The following is a 14,328-nucleotide window of genomic DNA, read 5'->3' as shown; positions in this document are numbered from 1 at the left end:
GTTGGTATCCGACAAGGACAGACGTGAGTTTACTACATAGAAAGAAGGACAGACGAGAACTTCGAAATAATATGGAAATTCATTAATAAATGAATTTATTAATAATGCTCTTATTAGGAATGGTTTATAAATATTTGAAATTTGGGGAAAAATATATAAAATGAACCTTTAGAGCTATTTTGACATACATTTTTTAAAATATTGCTATTTTATTATCAACCTATTAAAGGCGTACAGTAAATATTCGATGGACGCAGGGGCCTCGGGAAGGGACACATTTTTTTTTCCTTCAAAGACCGAGCCGAACGTATAGAAAAACACAGCTCGTGTAAACAGAGCGCGGCCGATTTCAGCAAAAAATAGCGTAGCAACGAGACCGCTTCATGTAATAAATGAAACTTGTTTGTTTTTACTTATTTTTAATGAAATTTTACCAACATATTTGTGTCATTTTTCTGATTAAAATGATACCAAACAAGATACAATTTGGCCCACATGTGAAGTATAATGTATGTTCGTACCGTCAATTAAACCACTAAATGTAGTTGAAATTATATCGTGTTTAGTGTTATTTCAATCAGAAAAATAACGCGAAGTTTTGTAATTGGATTAGTAGTGGTTCACACCGATATACCCGACCCGAGGTCAGATTACGCGGCATATTTACATTTTGTCGAAGTTGCAAGTCACGTCTTTTCGATTTTTCAATCCGATCGAATGATGAGCTATTTTTTGGATCAGCTTGCGCATAATATCAAATTATAGTATCACAGACATTGTAACATCGTTCTCCCGTAAAACACAATCTAAATTCCGGTTCACGAATAAAAGAAACAACCGGATACTTTCCGATTCAAATAATGCGCTGGACCGGCGAGGAAAGCAGTGACGGCGGCCATGTTCCCGGCGTGGTCGGCCAGATGGCGATAGGTGGTCGGTTTTCTTGCAGAAGTATCAGTATGGCAGCTTCCGTTCCGCAGAGTGTTTTCAAAGTGCGGCCGAGCGTTTGGTAGATCGCGTCGCGACGAGAATCATTGACTCGTGACTCTCGATAGAATCGTATCAAGAAAAAAACCAACATCCTCTCGTGTTCTAAATGATTGTCGTGTGAGTGGTACGAGTGTAAGAAGTGTGGTGTATAATACGAACAACGAAACCGAACGTACCAGCCCACCGGGTTGCCTTCGCGTTTACGTCCTGTGAGAATAACACTGACACCGAACCGGCGATATTTCTGTGAAACCTTCTGCTACTGGGAATGTTGAAGGACTTGCTTCTCGTTCGAGTATCCTGCCAAGAGGTGGGTAAGTTTTGTTTGTCGTTTAAAACGTAGACGGGGTTTCGTCGCGTTTCGTTGCGTTTCTTGCAACGTAAAGAGCCGATGTAGATCAAGGACGATCGGTGCGGATTTTACGGAGAATCCAAAAGAATTCTCTCTCGGCTTTGATCTGTATCGGTTCGAAATTCCGAGGAGAGGCCGGCACTGCAGCCACACCAGCCGAACCGCATCTGCATTTTGTGGTATACGTGTCCGCGAATGGCGGTGCGATTATCGATCCCCTGGAGTAGTCGGGCTGCGAGGCCGTCTTCGTTTCGAGGTCACGGGGACTCGTGCCCGCAACCCTCACTCTCGATCTCGATACATTTTCGATCTTCCCATCGGAACCGTCCATGTAACCTTGTTTAGCCACGCCACCACCCTAACGAAACCGGAAGCGGTCCGATGATCGCCGACTTCCGCGAATCTACGCCCCTAAACACAGAGAGAATCTATCTGAATCTGTCGAACGTCGCGATCGAAACCGATCTCGCGGATCCACGCACGGCGATCCACAGAGCTCCTTTCTCGAACATGTTCTCCCATATGGCTCGTGCGTTTCGATTCTACGGAAGATCGAACGAAAACGTGGAACAGTCGAACACACACACACACACACCGATATATATGTGTTATACATTCATGCGAGTACGTGTGTATATATATTGAAGCATCGGCGGTTCATAACGGTGAATCCGTGACCCGTTGCTCGAGAAGACACATTAAACGTTTAACCTTTCACCGGGGCGGTAATTAATTCGATTAAAGCGACCGCTTTTTACCTATACTCGTATGCTGTGCTCGTCCATTTCATATTTCCACCGTTAGATGTCGTTTATATCCGCTAATTATAAATGCGGATCCTCGCGCATTTATAGATCCCGACGACCTACGTTCATAGATTTCGAATCGGGTGTAAAGCTGCGACAAAATTGTGCCGTGTGTCGCGCTCCGGAATCGAGGAAGATAGGAGACGTGCAATAATAGAGTTTTGCTGCACTGGTTATATAAGATACACCGAAACAATGACCTAATTTTAGAGGCGTTCGGCTCGAATCCACGCAGACGTGGAGCCTCGTTTCCGGTCGCCTTGACCATGACGATGAATCCTTTCGAAACCGCGACACCGTGAATCTGTCCAGCCGATTATCTAACCGTCTATCATTACTCCCAACTCTCTAGCTTATCAATTATCTATTAAATAAAAAACCATCCACGCTGTAGTTACACGGTAGAACATCGATTATTATACGATGTCTCTATTACTCTAACTAGCTGCACGTATGTAAACAGCGTGATCTAATGCGTTCGATACGCGACACTTTTTATTCTACGAATCAATAAAGGTACGGTTTCTCTCCGCAACTGTGGAAACTACGGGTGTGCAGAGTCGCAGTTATAGCAGAGGTGTTTACTCATCTTCCACAAAATGGTAGATAAGGAATAGAAGCTTCTAGCTTGATTTATTGTTTTATTTTTAAAATCAAAGTTGTGAGGTCCAATATTTAGAAAGTTTTAAGAATGTCTTTAAGAATTGGACATTCGGTATCACTGTGCAGTGGTAGGGACAAAAGTGTAACAGTTACGGTAGACGTCCTTGTCACAGTTACGGAGAGTAGTAACTGTTCTTTTTTTTTTTGTACGGATTTGTACGGATAATCGAGGCTGTACTGTTACGTATATTTTCCAAACTGAATCTAGGAGAACGTTAACGTTAACCATCACGTAAACAATTTCCTGTAGCGGCTCCATTGGCAATGGACCTTAATGCGCTCTCCTATTATTCAATGCACCCGCCGCTGAATTGAAACGAATTGACGCTACCCTCGAACCGTGGAAACACCCACGTCGCACAGCGGGACCTTTCGTCCAAATCGGAGACAAAATCAAAGAACTTTCGATAGAAATGAGGTAGAGCGATGAAATTTTTTAAAAATTAAAGCTGAAACTTTGCAGAATATGGGAAAAATAGGGAGATTATGGTAAGAACGTTTTTTAACGTTGAGAAAATTCGTTAAACTTGCACAATTTCGAGAAAATTGTGGTTTTTCCAATATCACGCGCGGAAAATTTTTTTTTGAACATGCAGTACTTCATTTCCCGTAGATTTTTACCACGTTTTTATCAGCTCGCTTTCTTTTCACGCTGATTTCAAATCTGGTCTCAAAATTTTTCTACGACCTCAGGATATTGCAAAATCGATTTCTTGAAATTCTACATGTTTAACGAATTTTCTCAAGGTTAAAAAACGTTCGTACCATAATCTCCCTACATTTCCCATATTCTGCAAAGTTTCAGCTTTAATTTTAAAAAAATTTCATCGCTCTACCTCATTTCTATCGAAAGTTCTTTGATTTTGTCTCCGATTTGGACGAAAGGTCCCACTGTGCGTCGCTCCTTGCGTTCTGCAGTAATTCGCCGTTCCCTCCGTAACGTCTCGCGGTTCTTTCTTCGGACGCAATTTTCTTCGTGACATTTTTGGTCTACTCTACCAATTTGCACAGCTTATACTTATTATAATCACGTGAAAGCTCTCTTGAAACCATGCTACATATATCTGATAAAAACATTTTCGATCAGATTGCTAATATGTAACTAGACTGCGGATTTTATGCATTTATGACAAAAATGGACACGTACAATGTAAAGCAGTGGACAAATTAACAAGATTTAAGGGCATCGGTGTATTAATTTCAGCGTAATAACACAATTAAAAGAAGAAAGAAATTTCTATGTGGCTCCTGTGACTTTGAATCGGTGCAAACATTTTATCGTGGTTCACCCGGTATAGAAAATGAGTGCTATCAGCAGAGAACGAATGAGATAAGAATAGGATCGTGCTGATCGGTTCAGAAATTCTAAAAAATGATTTATATTTCTGTGTTTTTTTATGGAGCTGTAATTCATCGGTCATGTCCTCCAGCACGTGCGATACGAACTGGAAAAAGGAAGTTGTGCAATGCGGATAGGAATTTATTGTAAGCCATAAAAACAATGTTCATATTTTCAGTCAGCTTATTGTGTTCTTCTCGAAGTTTAATATTACATACTTTTAATGCCATCTTCATTTTTACGAGACAATCAGTGTGCTCTGTATAGACTTCTCTGCCGATCACAATTCGTGGTTCACCCTGTATATACCTTCTGAACAGGAAACCAGAATTTTGACGAGAGCGAGCCCCGAATAAATTTTAGTTACCGGTATCTAATCGGTCGCGATTCGAATAAGAACTATCGACTCTAGCCGAGGTCGGGACTGAGAAATTTTCCACGACAAATATTTTGGCCTGTATATCTCTGTGCGTGTGTAAACAATTTTTAATCGGCCGCGGGACAACAATACGCGCAAACAAATCTGTCGCGGTCCGGTTTTGCCCGGTATACGTCTCGTTCCGTCTTTATAATCTTTTTGCCATGTTTCAGCATGTTACGACGCTTGTTATTCAACGATTCGCTCGTTATCAGCCACCCGAGTAACTGTTTTACAGTTAGCGCGTATCGTGCGATTTTGCAACTCCGGTTTGCCGCAGAAAAACACGCGGATTTCGAACTTAATAGAGATATTGTTTCAAGTTACATAGTATGATTACTCCGGTACAGCTTACCGGTTTCGTTTCTCTGGGAATTACGAAATAAACCACACGTAAGTTCCGCTTTTAGAGGCACGTGTAAAAAAATTATTTATATAAAAGAAATTTTTAGAGAGGTACTAAGACGTACTAAAAAGTATAAAATAAGTCCTGAGAATTTTGAACAGCTATGAAAATAGTTGTAAGATTCAAAACGAAAAACGTGGGGCGCATGCAATAGATAATTATTGATGCATGGACAGTTCACCTAAGTCGACAACAACTTTATTGCACTGCAAATGATATGAACTGTTGTCCGAGTTTTCTCAACAGCAGCTACTTCTCTACACTCCTTACTATTATGTATATCTTGCGCCCCACGTTTTTCGTTTTAAACCTTACAAGTATTTTCATAGCTATCAAAAATTCACAATCACAAATTTTCAGGACTATCTGCATGGGACTAGGAAAAATTATTTTATACTTTTTAGTCTGTCTTAAAAACGTGGTATATTAAAGATGTTTTTAATTTAAATAATTATTTCCATGTGTGCTCCCGCGCTCCTCTTGAATCAAAGTGCCCCTACGATAATTCCAATAACCACCTTTAATTCGAGTCGTAAAACGTTTAAACATTCCTACGGGAAAACATTCTAAGATCCAGAAATATAAATAGAAAAGGGATTTTCTACAACTTTTTTATTAGGGCCCTTAAAGAAAATTTAAAATATATGTTTTGTAGATCTATGTTAGTTATACACATGCTGAACATTTCATCCAAATCGATTAACGTACACACGAGTTATAAGCGTTTAAAAATGGTGAAAATCGTAGTTTTTAAAATCCACAGAATCGTACAACTTTCGATGCCTGTCGTTTCTTCCTGCGTCAACCGATTCCGATGAAATTTCCATCATGTGGATAACTAACATAGATCTACAAAACATAAATAAAACAAATAAGAAAGTTTTACAAAGCGCCTTTTTTTATCTTTGCATATGTAACCTTGTAAATTATAATTTTTCGAAAATCTCGCACATTATTTCACAAACCAATGCTTTCAAATGATTATAAAAAATGAGGTCGCGTTTGGTACAATTGTAGAAAAGGTTCTTTTTTAAAAAAGGAAAATGGTAAAAACTGCTAGCGCCGTCAACTCGTGAGAAGCTTGTTAAACAAAAGAACGATTCCCAGCGACGCGGGTCGCGCAACACATTTTAATTATCTAATTAGTTAAAACATATAAATTCAGGGAGATTATTAGAAATTTCATTGAAATATTTTGGTGTCTCGAAGCCGGCAATATTGTTTGTCGTTGTAGGATAGAGTTTCGCGGAAATCGGGATCTATGTATAGGAATTACCTATTGATTATCGAAACGCAAAATTGCTGTTGGCCAGTGTAATTTGCAGAGGCTCGCACATCGGATCCTCGCACAGTGGTCTAAAACGCGAAATTTAGTGACATTTTGGTATTACTTCTAAGCTATTAAAGATATCGACGTGAAATTTGGGGTGTAGGATATTAACATGTAATCTTTTTTAATAATGTATAATGTGGTATACTTTTCGCTTATGTAATAGTTTTTTTTAACTATGTTTTAAACATATTTACAAATTTAACAACTTTTAGCAAATTTTTTTGAAACGGAATACATTCAGCTTAGTCAATATATTGTTTTTCTAAATTTTGGAGAAATCGCTATTTGAATAAAATTTGTTTCTTGATTTTCCAAAGCCTCCGGAGAAAATTTATCTGATCCTTATAAATTCACAATCTATAGTACCTGCATAATGCACAAAGTGAAATGTAAACAATAATAAAATCTATTGCAAAATTTGCCACCGAACAGACAAACAAACAAACAAGAAAGCGAGCTAATAAAAACGTGGTAATAAATATAATAAATTCAGATATGTATACGGAACGCCTCCATTCTTAATAAATAACAAATAGCAGAATAATAAAGGAAGAAATGTTGAACACGGAAAATAGTTAACGTAATAAATGTCCAACTATTTATGTACTTACCAAATATTAGTGGAACGATATGTTTTATCACGAACGAGATATAACAAACACAAAATATAAACGCAAACACGCAATATAACAAACACAAATTATATAACAAACACAAATTATATAACAAATACAAAATATAAATTACTGTAAACAACGTATGACTCGTGCTGAGTTAAAGTATGTTGCAGTGAGTGTGTGATGATGAACGAAGTGACAACAATATAAGTTTGGAGTAGGCGTGAAATTGTCGATCGGGCAAACCAATTCATCGATAGCATTTTTTTCTGAATATTGGTGGGAGAAACGGTCGTATAAGATGATTGTTTAAAACGTATACAACGCGCGTTCGGAGAACTATACTTAATTCTCCTTGTATATTAATATAAACTGTACTAAACGATGGTATAATACTGAACTAATGCATAAAGTATACTGAGGTACGCACTAAATATAAACTGCACAAAACAAAATTTAAATAAAGAGGAAAATACATAGTATATAACGCTCAAAAAATTGTAGCATAGCATAAAGATTTGAAGTGTTTCAAAAGTCTAAAGTGTTTCTTAGTTGTCACGGAGTCCCGACGATAGATGCGAGAACCAATACGCACAGCCGCACGGACGGCTTTAAACAATAATAACTTTTGATATAGGACGATCTAGGAAATGATTTTTGCATGACTACATAGAGGAAAGTATGCTGAAAATATTCCATTTTGTCAAATTCTATGACCTCTTATGACTCAAAAGATATTCCTCGCGAAGTCTTGATAATTTTGCAAATTTTCTTCATTACATTTAGCGTAACATTTTTAATGCATTACAAATACTAATTTTCAATTGACAAATAGTAATGTACAGCTTAAAGATAAACCGTTCATTTTAAAAAAATTTGGAAGGAAAATATTAAAAAGGATCGTCAGGGCATCTTAAAGAAGAAAAGCAATTTTTTCCATGAGGAAGGCTATCTTCAAAACTTCCAACTTTAGCTGTTTGTTACACTAATGGTTTTTATTAAATTTTATTGATATTTTCATTTTCGAGGTTGATGGATATTTAGAAAGCAATACAGGGTGTCCCAAAATTCGTGAAAATCCCGAAAGGGGGTGGTTCCTGAGACCATTTCAAGCGACATTTTCCTGTGCAAAAATGTTATCCGCGGCTTTGTTTAGGAGTTATTAACGAAAAACACTGACCAATCAGAGCGCGACCTAGACGCGAGTTGGCACAGTCAGCCCGGCGCGCCAACTGTCGATTGGCCGATTGTGGCAATTCGTGTCTAGGTCGCGCTCTGATTGGTCCACGTTTTTCGTTAATAACTCCTAAACAAAGCCGCGGATAACATTTTTGCAAAGGAAAATATCGCTTGAAATGGTCTCAGGAACTACCCCCTTTCGGGATTTTCACGAATTTTGGGACACCCTGTATACACTCAACAGATACCTATACGATACAGTTGGTTTTTGGGCAAAATGTCACTAAATTTCGCGTTTTAGACCACTGTGCCTCGCCTCGGCTTACACAATGCTGTTCTCCCCGAGATAATCGCTGCGACGACGAGCCGAGTCGAGTCGGCGTGACATCGTGAAAATGTTCCCCGGCCTCGGATCAATTATCGATTCTAGCGGTAAAGAAAACACGTCAAGGCCACGTCTAGTGCAGTTCACCGCATTGCTGTAGTTGTCCGACCCGATGCGCGAGTCGAAATTCGCGAATCGGCATCTCTTGGTCTTTGCCAAAAGTTTCAACATATAGAAATCGATCCATTTTATTCCCTACTTTCTTTATCTGTACACTTGTGCGACCGTGGCACGTGGTCAGAGCATTTTCCGTAATTATGTAACCTAATTGTGTAACGATGTCAAATCAGCTAGCAAAATGGTTCGATCAAAGATAACGTTATCGGTATGTTCGAAGCGATCGCACCTTGATCGTTTCAAATGCGCTCAGAGGGAATCGTTCAAATCACGGCTTCATTTGCGACAAAGAGATATATCGACGTTTCCCCTATGATCGCGCGGCGATTCAATCTCGAATAATTCCGGGAGCAATCGATAACCCTCGGGGCAAGCCGATGAAATATGAAGACACGTTCGATCGCTGCTCGGATACACCGCGCATGAATTAATAACGGTATCGATCGTATCTTTAGAGTAAAACAATGCGAAACGCGTTCTTCAGGATTCGAAATCTGTCTCGCTACAATTCTATAAATTACAATTATATACATAAATCCAAGTCGTGTAGTCGAATATTAACATTGGACCTACCACTGCCGGTCAAATGAACGATTTTATATTTTTCATTTTACAATTATTGAAATTATGAAGCTGCTTGCACGGAAATTGATTGGATCAATTTCGTTGTCCAAGCACATGTTGTGATAAATGTTGCACCAAATTTAAAGAAATTGAATCTCGTCGTTTTTATAAGTTGAAACATTTTGATCGCTTTTTGTGCGAATATTAACGCCGGTGACTGGATGTAGAAATAGCAGCCGATAAATTAAATGACGATTTGCGAATGCTAATTTCAGTCAGCCTAGATCGTCGGGGATCGGTATACAATTTATACACCGCACTATATTTGTTATACTATAAATACTTGCTCGCCCATGGTATCCGCGGCGCGATACAACCGCGCTTTGGCGTTATTACGTTTAGGTTGGACACGTGCCGAAAGGCGCCACTTAATCGAGCCACGATTCGCGATTTTCTGCTCCAGTTTCGTTCTTTTTCGACGGTAGGAAAAAGTTCGCGAGCCGCGTCGCGCAGCCGTTTGAGAAAAAAAGCTCTCGCGAAAATTCTCTCGTCTCGGCACACGAATCGGTGACGCGTACCGCGTTTCCTTCTCTTCTCGCATCGACCTAATTCCACGGGCATAGCGAGACCTGGATACCGAGGTATTATTATCTCAACGGCGGCATTATTTTCCGGTTAATCCGTGATCCCGGCCCGGTGAAAATTCCTCTGGAAGATTTTACACGATGCACATTATCGATGCATACTGTGTACGCACCTACACAGCGATAGACGATTGCAACGCGATCCAATCCGCGTGACAGCCTACGTGACTCCATACCATACTCGGAAATATACAGTGGGTAACGAAAGTATTCCAACGTCCTTTAAAACGGAATAACTTTATTGTAATTGTACCAAACCACCTGATCTTTTATTATCAATTAGAAACATTTGTTTACGAAATGATGTGCAAGAAAGATTTTCCGAAATTTATAATTTACGGTTGACGCAGGAAGAAACGATGGGTATCGAAAGATGAAAAGATGAAAATAGTCGTGTAAAACTACGATGTGTGTATGTTAATCGAGTTTCATAAAATTTTCAGCGTGTGCATAACTAACATAGATCTACAAAACAAATATTTTAAATTTTCTTTAAGGGCCCTAATAAAAAAGTTTTGAAAAATGCCTTTTTTATGTTTGCATGTAATCTTGTGAATTATAATTTTTGGAAAATCTTTCTTGCATCTCATTTCGTAAACCAATGCTTCTAATTGATTATAAAAGATCAGGTCATTTACTACAATTATGAAAAAGTTATTAGTTTTTAAAGGGTGTACGAATACTTTGTACACCCACTGTATATTCTGCAGTAATAATTGGCTGCGGATCTTCGTGCAAAATGCAACAGAAATTCTGTGACTGCGTCTATTGTTTTAGACTGCACCATTTTTTACCACGTTTTTATTAACTCGCTTTCTTGTCTGTCGCAAAAGCGCAATCTGCAACTTTGCTCGCTAACCTAATTGTAAGTCTACTGACCGCCTACTTGGGTCCTCCCCCCCCCTCACATATATAGGGATGACTGCGCTGCGTGTATTGCTTACTTACTACCTGACCCTTCGACAGTGGAACTTTAAATATCTAAATTGAATTATTAAATTATTAAATATCTAAATTAAATCTAAATTGAATGAATACGTCATAAAACCTTCTCTACTTGTGTTTGTTACTACGTGCCATATGTTGGCTGCAGTCTGGTCTTCTAAAAAGAAAATAAAATAAGAAATTACTGAAAAACTACCAGATTCGAAAACTACCAGAAAAATTCGCGAGAATTTAAGAGGAATTTCTGGATCTTAGAATGTTTTCCCGTAGGAATGTTTAAACGTTTGACAACTCGAATTAAAGGTGGTAGTTTATCGTAGGGGCACTTTGATTCAAAAGGAGCAAAACTGGAGCACATGGAAAAAACGCTTTTAAGACAAATTAAAAAGTATAAAATAATTTTTCCTAGCCCCATACAGATAGTCCTGAAAATTTGTGATTGTGAATTTTTAATAGCTATGAAAATACTTCTAAGATTTGAAACGAAAAACGTGGGGCACAACAGTTCATATCATTTGCAGTGCAATAAAATTGTTAGTGACTCGGGTGAACTATTCATGCATCAATTATCTATTGATTGCGCCCCACGTTTAAAAATTCTTTTTTATTTATCTATATAATAAAAATCAAATGCTGTTCGTTGGTCACGACATCACGGGAGAACGGCTGGACCGATTTGGCTAATTTAAAAAAAAAAATGTTCGTTGTAGTCCGAATCAGGTTTTTAGATTAAAAAAATTTGGAAAAGTTGCCCGGAAACATGAAAATTTGGGAAAAACTAGAAGTGCTTTTAGAATCATATTTCAATACAACAAAAAAACGAACGTCATAGCTTTTAATCAATATTTCAATAGAACGTCGCAGCTTTTAATCGATATTTCAACATGTGAAATAAAATAACATCCTTAGTCTGGTCACGATGTCGGTCGCATTAAGTGCTCGACCGATTTAGTCCAGGATGATCGATGCACAAAATTCGAAACGGGCAATCCGGCGTGCAGATGCATTTCGCGATAGAACGATGCACTTTTGCACTCCGTGCACTTTATGTGCACACTGTGCGTTCTGTCGCCTGGTAGACGCGTTCTCCTCGGTGTCCTGTGACCAGTGCACGGTTTGCCTGGTTCTCCTTTGACAGAGGAAGGGTTCGGGGACCTCCTGTCAGCGTCCACCACCTCCCTTCTGGCCTCTGCTGCGTGAACTTGTACCAGTTGCGCGGAGTACAGTAGACTGCAGCCTCGGAGAGAGTGCACCTCTAGCACAGTCCAGCCAGTTACGCTCGGATCGTTCTCGCGGACGCTTCCCATTGCTTCCCATGCTCGACTATTTCTGGGCATGAACCCGTGTTTCCGTTTTAAGCTAATCATGCCGACGAGGATCCAGTTGTACGCGTGAGAATAATCAGTGCCTCTCTGTGCGACGAATCTTCATGAAATAGGATGAATCTCTCCACGTATTACCAGGAGGTCAGATTATACTTCGACAATTTTACGCTCTGTGCCGGTTCCCTCGTTAACGTCGCGGGCTACCATTATAGTGCTCGAATGTGCAACGTGGTTGGCAGCCAGTTTCTTCTTAACCCTTTAACTACGGCTGTCGGGAACGGGAGTTTTCTTTTTTTTTTTGTTTTGCGTTAGGCAGACACATTTGTGAATATATGCCAGCAGCGAAAGGGTTAATTCACGCTGGAGACAGATTTTTTATTTCATTATTATTCAAGTTAATTTGATCCGATTGCATGAATTCTGGGTTTCTTGCAACGTGGAGCAAAAATTGGAATTTTATCTGCATCAAATTTAATCGAATTTGATCCAGTTTGTACTAATTCCGAGTTTCTTACAACGCGGTGCGAATTAATCGCGTACAGGAGGGCTGACTGTAGGATTATAATAAAAAGTCAGCACAAAATCTAAATAAATTCAATCGCGTCCCATTTTCGATAGAACTTATATAAGATTCTTTTAATTTTTCATAAATTTACTGTAAAAAACAGCACGAAATCTAAATAAATTCAATCGTGCCATTTTCGATAGAATATACAAAACGTTTTTTTAATGGTCGATAGATTTACTGTAAAAAACGGCACAAAATCTAAATAAATTCAATCGTGCCATTTTTGATGGAACATATGAAAGGTTTTTTTAATGGTCGATAGGTTTACTGTAAAAAACAGCACAAAATCTAAATAAATTCAATCGTGCCATTTTCGATAGAACGTATAAAAGATCTTTTTAATGGTCGATAGATTTGCCGTCAAAATGATCAGAGACGAAGAAATCGATTTCAATGTGAAATACCGTTTCGATTGATCACAAAGTGGCACTTGATTTTTAATCTCTACCAAAGAGACTGAACTGTTTCTCGTGTCCACTCTATTTCGGGTTTTACATATCGCGCTTCGGAGAAAAGAAAAACGATTCTTCCAGTCTTATCCTGCAGTCGAGATAAAGAATATCCGACTACACCGGACGTCCAACCATACACTCTCGTTCTCATATCAAATTAACATTAATTACCGTCTCTCCGTCGAGCACGCTGCGCAATTAACGATCTCCATTGAATCAGAATCTAAATGTCGAGCGCGGTTGATCTCACGCGATGCTTCTTTTTATCAATTACGAAAACGCGATTACGTAAACTTGAGATCTCGTTGCTAAGACGATCCTGATCAAATACGACAGCGAGATAATATTCGTTGGACAGCGTCAGAAATAACAAGATTGGATTTATTCATACTTTCTGCGATTTTTATCGTAACATATGCTTGGATGAAGAAATCTGTCGAAATCGAGTCGGTATTTTATCGGGTTTTTGGTGTTAAACGCGGTGAAAAGAGTTCTGGATCTTTTTTGAAGAAGGTCAGAGGATAGATTATTTTAGAAATTGATATTTCGACGGCCACCTTGACTCGTTGCACTTCTATTGCACTCGGATGATCCAATTCCGTGTGCGGTGCCACTCGAAGACACCTGTTGCTCGCTCGCCTCAGCTTACCATTCTTTTCGACCGCAACGAACACGGTCTAGCAACGTCGAACTGCGTCCAACTGCACCATTAATCGCGTTCGCCTTCGGGGATTGAACGGAACAATGGAAACGTCTCGCGCACTCGGCTCCTAACTGTGAACGACGAGCTTATCCCTCGTTCGAGCTCGCTCGGTAACAAACGATTTTGTTGAGCTCTCTGCGACGGCTATTGCAAAGGTTTACGTTTCTACAGCCGCATAGAAAAGTCCCTAACCCTTTGCAGTCGGAGCTATTTATTATTATTATTATTATTATATACGGACCGAGGTCCTTTTATACAAATGTGTACAGTTTTGACAGTATAACTGATATAACAAAAAGAAGATATGACAAAATATCTTGACATAAAATCTTAACCTATGTCTTAACTAAAATTTTACATAAAAATGGACCGTGCGAAACTAAACAGATACAGGTACGATTAACATATCGTATTGCGCAATTTTGTTTTGAATGCCTGTAACGTGCCATTAAAAAAATCGATATCGTTATGAAGTATGTTAGAGCAAGCAATAATGCGATTTAATGGATTTCTTATACCATA

At 38.9% G+C, this 14,328-nt stretch overlaps 1 protein-coding gene across 5 annotated transcripts in view; it reads left to right on the top strand.

The window, feature by feature from the left end:
- The first annotated feature begins 950 nt into the window (after positions 1–950).
- Aralar1 (calcium-binding mitochondrial carrier protein Aralar1) overlaps positions 951–14,328 on the top strand; it is a 35,762-nt gene continuing 22,384 nt past the window's right edge. For 2 of the 5 annotated variants that reach the window (XM_076444407.1, XM_076444406.1), the window contains exon 1: positions 951–1,300. In XM_076444407.1, the coding sequence (XP_076300522.1) occupies positions 1,259–1,300 (42 nt within the window). In that variant the 5' untranslated portion in view covers positions 951–1,258. Of the gene's footprint in view, positions 1,305–12,082; positions 12,225–14,328 lie in introns of those variants that run through there. The other 3 variants (XM_076444410.1, XM_076444411.1, XM_076444408.1) reach the window with 3 other exon arrangements.

The sequence above is a fragment of the Lasioglossum baleicum genome, chromosome 20, assembly GCF_051020765.1.
Source record: "Lasioglossum baleicum chromosome 20, iyLasBale1, whole genome shotgun sequence".
NCBI classification, from domain to species: domain Eukaryota; kingdom Metazoa; phylum Arthropoda; class Insecta; order Hymenoptera; family Halictidae; genus Lasioglossum; species Lasioglossum baleicum.
This window is presented reverse-complemented; position numbering and strand designations above follow the sequence as displayed.